Genomic DNA, 8,066 nt, shown 5'->3' with positions numbered 1-8,066 from the left:
CCCGTGTCCCACCAGGGCTCCAGGTTCTGCGCTGCCTTCCTTTCCAGCTCACATCTGATGAAAAATGAGCTGCTTAGGTGGGCTCAGTCTTGTCCACTTTTTAGTTTTGGTGGCTTATCTAGCCACCAAACTGGATTTCCTCGATCTAGTGGAGCTCAGCTGGAGGACTGCCCATCTTGCTTAACGTGGGTCTGACATTCTGATGACCAAATTCAGATGAGACAACTTTTACACTGAACTGACACCTCCTGCCTGTCCCCAAGGTGCTTATCTTCTTTGCATCATCCTTCAATATTTGCTTCTTTTTTTTTTTAGGTTGTCATTAGAATTCTACCCCATGAGAGCACAGAGATTAGTGGCGCCTTGCGACCTGTAATTCTTCATGTGCTGGAGACAGGAAGAAATTCATGGTGATAATAGTGTCTGCAAACCCTGTGGATGACAGGCAGGGTGTATTCGTCTGAGCGTATGCAGGCGTCTTGCATGGGGATGTCTCCATTTGCACTAATGCCCCTGCCTCGGGCTGCCTGTAGAGCTGAGATGGATCTAATTTATGCAGCCAGTAGAGTCTTGCGCTTGATGCACTTCATGCTAAATTAGGCGTCTGTGTTTGGTCAGGTGAATCATCCCATGGAAATGTTGGTTTCTTTCCATGAAACGAGCCCCCAGCGAACAGCTCTCACGTTGAACTCTGCGTGGGCGATTTCAAAATGAGACAAATTTCATTTCCACTCCGTTATGGCCAAGAGATCTTCCAACTCATCCCTTTTAAGTCATATAGGGAAACATCACCCTTTGTCAGTCTTAATGCCACTGAAGTAGAGGTATTGATATCTAGGGTTTGTATGAATCTGGCAGAGCCCACCAAGCCCACAGACATCAGCACTGGCACTTTACTCATCCAATTGCTGGAATGTGGAAGGACCATGCAAGTGTGTTGTTTGGATATCACAGCAATGAGTGAAGCTACAGGTGGCACACTATCTGTGGAGGAGGTGTCATGACACTCTGAAGTATTTTGGGCATTCCTGGCAAGATTTGATATCAATTGTTACTGAAGTAAATGGCACCTTGGCCTATAGAATACCTAAAAGTTGATGTCACATAAGGAAGTAAATAGAATAAACATCAGGGCTGTACTGGTGCCTGAGCCCCAACATGTCCTACATTGCCTTCAGAGACAACAGATCCTTTCTCCAGTCAGCAAAAGAGCATTTCTCCCCCGTTTTGTAATTTCATTAACCAGCATCTATGGAAAAATTCAGGCACAAAGCACATACTTTCAATGCAGTTTATTGAAGGCACAGTGGAAAGCTGGGAAGTTTGAGCAGTCAGTGGAAGAAGCTCTGTTTATGTGAGCACAAGATGTCAGAGTCAGAAGCCTTAAAACTTCCTCAGTGTTTCGGTGTGGGAATAGGGGTGAGCACTTCTAAGACTCAGCACGCTTTCAACCAGCCACCCCTAACATGCACAAGCAAACAAAAGTACTACATATTCATCTGTAAGCAAATTCCACAAAAAGCCTATGGTTGCAGTGCAAGCAGCAGGTGCTTTGAACGTTGAAACTGCCTTGCTTACATTTTAAGCTCAAATTCGCTGCTCGGGATTTCTCTTTGGATAAGGAGAGGAACGTGCACTGCGCAGCACCTCCTGGGAAAGTTAAATCATCATGCTCTTTTCTGAAATGCTTTGGGAGGTGCTGTAAGAAAAAGAGGTGTCTCATAAGGGAGGACACCCCTAATGTATCTGCTCGTTATGGGAAAGCTGGGGGGGAAGGCGGCAGAACAAACAAAACCTAAAAGCTGCCGTCACCTAAGCAGTATGAACTCAGAGAAGTAGGATGACGTGGAGCACCTGCTGGAAAAGCTTGCTGGATGTGACTGTACGGTTGGGGGACTCTGAAAACATAACCTGAAAGGACATGTATGTGGTGTTAACGAATTTGGGAACAGGCTGGGTGACAAATGTTGCTATTGGAAGGCAGAAAAACCCTTCTGCCTCATCTCAGTGGTAGGAACTGCATGTCTGCATGTCGCACTCTGCTGCTCCTGGCTGTGCCATCTCTGTGGCTGCTGTCTTTATGGGACTACGCAAGGGTCTCTGACCACCCCAAAATTCCCCACCGCGCCATTGTTGCATGCCACGACCTCAGGGCTGTTGGACACCACCACCGGTGGGCCTGCCAGCTGCCGGATGACGCAGCCCTGGTTCCCAAAGCTCACCACACCACCAGGTTGGCAAGCCCCCATCCTGGCATTCAAGCCCCCGCTGGCTGTGCTGATGACAGTGCGGGCTGGGTACCCCCCACTACGGGAGCTGAATCCCCCGGTTTTACAGTTGACTCCTCCAGCTTGGCAGAACACCTCTGGGACACATGGCTTGGCCACTGAGCTGATGACCCTCTTGGGGTGGATCCCAGCACTGCGAGAGCTGAATCCTCCATTCTGGGAACTGTGGCGTCCAGACCGTCTCCCCAGGGAGCCATAGCCACACGCCGCCGCGTTGGCAGCCAGCATCCCGCAGTCATCAGGGATGTTGTAGCCGCTGCTGACCACCGCTGCAAGACAGCCCATGGGACGCATTACTTGGAGCTGGAGGACTACTGAAGGCAAGTTGTTCCACAAATGGTAGAACCAACCAAGCCTGATTGCCTGTGGGTTGGTCCAATGCTATTCCTTCCATCTCCTCCCCATGCCCTAAGACATCCCCTCCAGGTCCTCCCACTTCCCACGCAACTCTTCAGGCTGGTGCCATGCTCCCATGCACAGTTCATGTCCTGGTGGCCAGGACAGAATGCTGTCGCCCCAGAAAGTAGAAAAAGGGCATGAATATGACTTTCCCTCCTACATCCAATTGATGGCTTTCTTGAAATGTAGGGCCATTTGGGATTACTGAGATAAAAGCTTCTCATTGCCAACCTGGCCTGAAATGAGGCAGGGAGCCAAAAGCAGAGGAGGCTGAGACAGGCAGTGCTGCCCCCTAAACTACAAGAAGAAACCCTCGAGGTTGTAAATCTTCAGGTTACTTACATACGCTCACCGGATTCCCCACACATATCCTGTTAGAAGAAAGAAGAGAAATGTGTGTTATCCCGTTAACCAGTGGCATGCATATCTAGAAATTTGATGTCACTCAACATTTCCAGACACATATCCACCCTGTTTGTCTCTTAATCCTATGTTGCAACACAGCTGACTATCCCTAGGGCAGTAACTGCTGTTGTTGGCACAAAATGAATGGGACAGCATTCAGCCATCTCTCCATCCCCAGTTTCTATGAGCCAGGGAGGATCCCTGAGCTACAGAGGTAACTTAAGAGCCGGACTCATTCTGATCTTAGTGCTGATGTTCAGGAAGAAAGGGACAAACCCTCTGACACCCACCTGCTCTCTTCACCCTCCAACAAAGTCTTATAGGTGGCAATCTCGATGTCCAAGGCCAGCTTGACGTTCAGCAGCTCCTGGTAATCTCGCAGCATGCAAGCCAGCTCATCCTTGGCCTTCTGGAGGGCATTCTGCAGCTCAACATGCTTCTCCCGTGCATCCTTCAGAGCACAGTCCCCGCGCTGTTCAACATCACAGATGGAGGTTTGCAGGCAGGAGACCTGTCAGTGGAGAGGACAACAGGGCAGGTGTTTCCAGTGCCTTGTTTCCTAGTGCTTGGGTGTTCTGCATTCATCTCTTCTGATTTCAAGCAGGGAGATACCAGCTTCACTGGAGTATTTTCTTCTCTCTATCCACTTTTCTACCACATTGTGCATGCATGACTAAAGCAACAACTTTTAAAATAAAAAAATATATATTTGGATCTCAAATTTCTCACTGTTCAAATTCACCTCTGGTCACCACAGCAGGCTGGATTTGGGTCATACATCTACTAAAGGCCAGTACATCACTTGAGCTGTCCTCCAGACACGCATGACCTCTGGGTCCAACCTACCTGCTTCTTCACATTCTCCAGTTCACACTGCAACTTCTGTATCATCCGGGTCAGCTCTGAAATCTCACACTTGTTGCTCTGCAGATCATCGCAGTACTTGCCCCTTTTATCCTGAAGCTCCTGAAACTGGAAGGCAGAAACAAGACTGTTGCCACATCTGACCTGCAACCCATAAGCTGCCAGGCTGGCACAGGTTGCTTCATACTAACCCTGGTTTGGTAGAAGGCATCCACTTCTTCTTTGCTCTTCTGAGCAATTTCCTGGTACCAGCACTCAACGTTCTTGATGATGCTCTCCATGTCCAGGTCCCGGTTGTTGTCCATCTTCACGATGACTGAAGTGTCACACAGCTGGCGATCGACCTGTGCCCGCTCCTGCACAGTGGGAAATGGTTTTGTCAGCTGCTTAGAATTCTCCAGCTTTGTAGCAAAGGGAGGGCTGGAACAAAGAGCCACTCTGCTCTGTTGATGGATGCAAGTCGACAGATCTCCCTCAGGTTTGCTCAGCAGAAAATCCTCCCTGCTGGATGAGTTGCTGTATGCCAGCTGCTGACCTGCAGCAATTCTGTCCACATCAAGGGCAAGGAATGCAAGTGACTTAACCCTTGGTATCCTGTCATCTTCAGCTGCTTTGCTGATGTTAATGACAGGATTAAGCTGGGAGCTCTAATCAGACAACTGCAATCTGGAGTAACAAGACAGGCACTCTGTTCTCAGGGGTAGAGTTAGGACTCAGCCAATTCATACCAAGAGCTGCATCAAGAGAGGGGGAACCACCCAATTTCCAACATAATCATGCTAATATCAACTCTGTTGTCCCATCAACCTTGTAGCTCTGTGCTTTCAAGTGTTCAGGGCTTGGGATGAAACAGGTCCAAGAGGGATTTCAGGCTGGAGCACCCAATGATGAGGCAGCACCCAGTGCTGGGACGGAGTCGAGGAACTCACCTCTTCAAACACACACTTGAGCAACTCCAGCTGCCTTCTGAGCAGGTCCACCTTCACCTCCAGCTCTTCCTTGTTCAAAAAGATGCAGTCTGCATCCTGAAAGAGAGGAGACGTACTCTGAACACAATGGGGAAGCATAGGGAAGGCAGAAGCAGCCCCAGTGGAGCAGAGACATGTTCCAACAGGGATCCAGGAGCAGAGAGGTGCAAAGGGATGAGTCAGGTGCCCACTGTCTCCTCAAGGAAAACAAAGCCACTCCAACGTGACTGACGGGGATTAGTTTATTTATTAGGACTTAGCTACAAACTCAGAATGGACTAATGAGAACTTTAAAACAACTTTTTTTTTTTTAATATTGCTCAAACAATTTCTCCTTTTCTGATGTGCAAATATAAAGTCTGTCTGTCAGGAAACAACCTGTGTCTCATACACTATGTGTGGCCTCACACTCTGTCCTCATTCCATGAGTGCAACATGAAACACACAATCCAAGGGTGTGTTTGGGTCAACAAAGCTATTGCTGCACTGCTGATGATGTGGGCTTTGACTGTTTTCACTTTCTCCTCCCATTTGCCTCTTTTTCTGGCTGTGCTTCACAGGCTGCCTATTTCTGCACACTGTAATACTTATGCTGAGTGTTTGCTAGCCATGCTCCACTACAGCCTTGTTTCACACCAGATAAACCCCCAAAAAAGGTTTAACAATCCATTTACTTCGAGCTTCTCACCTTTTTGAGTGCCACAAACTCATTCTCTACAGTTGTACGCCTGTTGATTTCCTCCTCATATCTGTTGAGAAAGAAGAAAAGGGCTGAGCCGAGTAATACCACCAAGCACCATCACAAGAAAGAGCAGCCTCCCCTTGCTCAGACTGCCATCAGGTGCTGAGGGCACTGTGTGCAAGCCAGCATTAAATCATCCAAAGATCACAAGCGTCTTCACCAGCACCGAAATTAACAATGCAAAGAGTCTGCGAGTGAGACAGAAGAATTGGACATCCCCGAAGACATGCTGTGTGTCTGAGATGAACAAAAGGAAAGACTCAAAGGAGACCCAAAGGCCCTTACTTGCACTTGAACTCCTCTACCATCTGGCTTGTGGCACACTCCTCGTTGCCCAGCTTCTGCTTCTCGCACAGCAAGCAGTCCAGGCGCTTCCTCAGGTCACAGATGTAGTTCTCAAAGTAGAGCTCCAGGTTCTTTCCTTTCTTGGGCAGGACATACTGCTGCAGGAGGCCCCACTTGGTCTCCAGCACCTTGTTCTGCTGCTCCAGGAACCGGACCTGCAGGCCAAAAAGGAGCAATTCTTCAAAGAAAGGTGGATGCAGTCACTCGGCACCTGATTTAACTGTCTGCTCTCACTTTGAAAACAGTGAGAGTCCTGCAGGCGTAAGAATAGGATTTTAGGAAAGGAAGAGGTGATTTACCATGAGTAATGTGAAATTATCTGCTGGCATTTAGAAATCTTACATACACACAGGTCTGAGCTAACTCCTCCACAGTGACTGCAAATGAGCTCTTCCAGAAGCTCCAATGGACTCCAGTGGAGCACCCAACTGGAGCGACCTGCTGTCTCTTTTCTCTACAAGGAATCCTAATGTGACAACTCACAATTAGACACCTAACATTCAAATTCTTGGATCAGATGCATTTTTCTCTGTCTTCAGGTATATTTTTGGAGCAGTCACTGCATTTAAAGACAAAGGGAAGAAGGACTCTAATACAGGACAGAAAGATAAGCCTGTGAGAACTGTGTCCTTGATGACTGATAACATCTCTTCCAACCCTAGCTGTTCCACAATTCCCTGACTCCATGATTCTGTGATGTTGTGATTCTATGATTACATGATTCTACAATATCATGATTAAATAATTCTGTGATTCCATAATTCCATTATTTTACAATTCCACAATTCCATGTTTCTACAATTCAGTGATTCCATGATTCTATAATTCTATGATCTATGATTTCACAGTTCTATAATTCTATGACTCTATGATTCTATAATTCCATGATCCTATGATTCTATGGTTCTTATGATTCTGTGATTCTGGCTGGGCTGGAACAAGGCTGAAACAAGAATTCAGCTTTGAACTGAGGCCATCCAGTCAGGAGTCAACAGCAAGAAGGTCCGCTGATGCCACAGCCAGAACAGTCACCATCAAATCCTCTGCGCCCACACTGAGACATCCTTCTACATTGAAGACCTCATTCAGAAGAATATGGACCCTTGAGTGGACCCAGTTCAGCACTGGAGGCCTGAGGAGGGTTTATTCTTTCTCTTTTTTCACCAACAGGTGCAAGCAGGGAGCAGTTTGCACTCACCTTGTCAATGAAGCAGGCAAACTGTGTGTTGAGGGTCTTGATCTGTTCCTTCTCCTGACAGCGTATTTCATGTTCCAGCGGGTCGACCCCAACACAGAGGGGCTTCAGGAGACGCTCATCGATGCAGATGCCCTGGATACCTTCCCCCTTGCGATCAGGGTACCCCCTCACAATGCTGTATCCCCTGGGGCCACAGAGGCCGACCCTTCCTCCGGCATTATTGTAGCCAACAACCCCACCGAAGCCGAAATCTCCAAAACATCCATTGCCGCAGACCCCGTTCACATAGGAAATTCTTCTGCTCCCACCCAGGTTGCAGACACTGCGGCTGCTGTAGGCTCCGGCCGCACACCGAGCAGGCTGGCAGGCAGCAGCATAGCTCCGTCCACAGATCTCTGATGCTGAGCTGAAGCCTCGCCGTCCCAGCATGGACCTCACCGTTGGTGCTTGTCTGCTCATCCTGGGTTTGGGAGGATCACGGGAGTCAAGGGGAAGCTCTTCTGCAGGAGAGGAACAGAGATCCCGCTGGGGTGACACCACGATGCCACTCCTTATATACATTTGGGAAGCTGGCCTTGATAGGATCAGGACATTAATTTAATGCGCTTAAGGGTTTGGTTTGCCTGGCAGCAATAAATGCTCCTCAAAATGCAAAGCAGCCCGGCAAATACCAACTACTGAGGAAATAAAAAGGAATCTAAAAGTGCTCTGTTTGCAAGTTGGCTTAGAATATATTACAGTTTGAAGTGCTCCCCTAACTTAGGCTAATTATAGTTTAGCAAACTTTTTTTTTTTTTTTTTTGAAGAAACTCTTTGTGATTTGTTTGCAGTGTGTCGTTTGGGGTTTTGTGTCTCAT

At 48.0% G+C, this 8,066-nt stretch overlaps 1 protein-coding gene across 1 annotated transcript; it reads right to left on the bottom strand.

Moving 5' to 3' along the window:
• Positions 1-1,277: 1,277 nt before the first annotated feature.
• LOC136057356 (keratin, type II cytoskeletal 4-like) lies at positions 1,278-7,703 on the bottom strand. Its single transcript, XM_065750056.1, has 9 exons — positions 7,210-7,703; positions 5,952-6,166; positions 5,613-5,673; positions 4,886-4,981; positions 4,148-4,312; positions 3,939-4,064; positions 3,383-3,603; positions 3,030-3,058; positions 1,278-2,557 (listed from the first exon to the last, which is right to left on the bottom strand). Exons 1-9 carry the CDS (start codon positions 7,666-7,668, stop codon positions 2,079-2,081), a joined length of 1,851 nt encoding a protein of 616 aa, XP_065606128.1. The 5' UTR covers positions 7,669-7,703; the 3' UTR covers positions 1,278-2,078.
• Between the last annotated feature and the right edge of the window lie 363 nt (positions 7,704-8,066).

This window comes from Cyrtonyx montezumae, unplaced genomic scaffold, assembly GCF_038088225.1.
Source record: "Cyrtonyx montezumae isolate F1298 unplaced genomic scaffold, pur_monq_1.0 scaffold_63, whole genome shotgun sequence".
In the NCBI taxonomy this organism is placed as follows: domain Eukaryota; kingdom Metazoa; phylum Chordata; class Aves; order Galliformes; family Odontophoridae; genus Cyrtonyx; species Cyrtonyx montezumae.
This window is presented reverse-complemented; position numbering and strand designations above follow the sequence as displayed.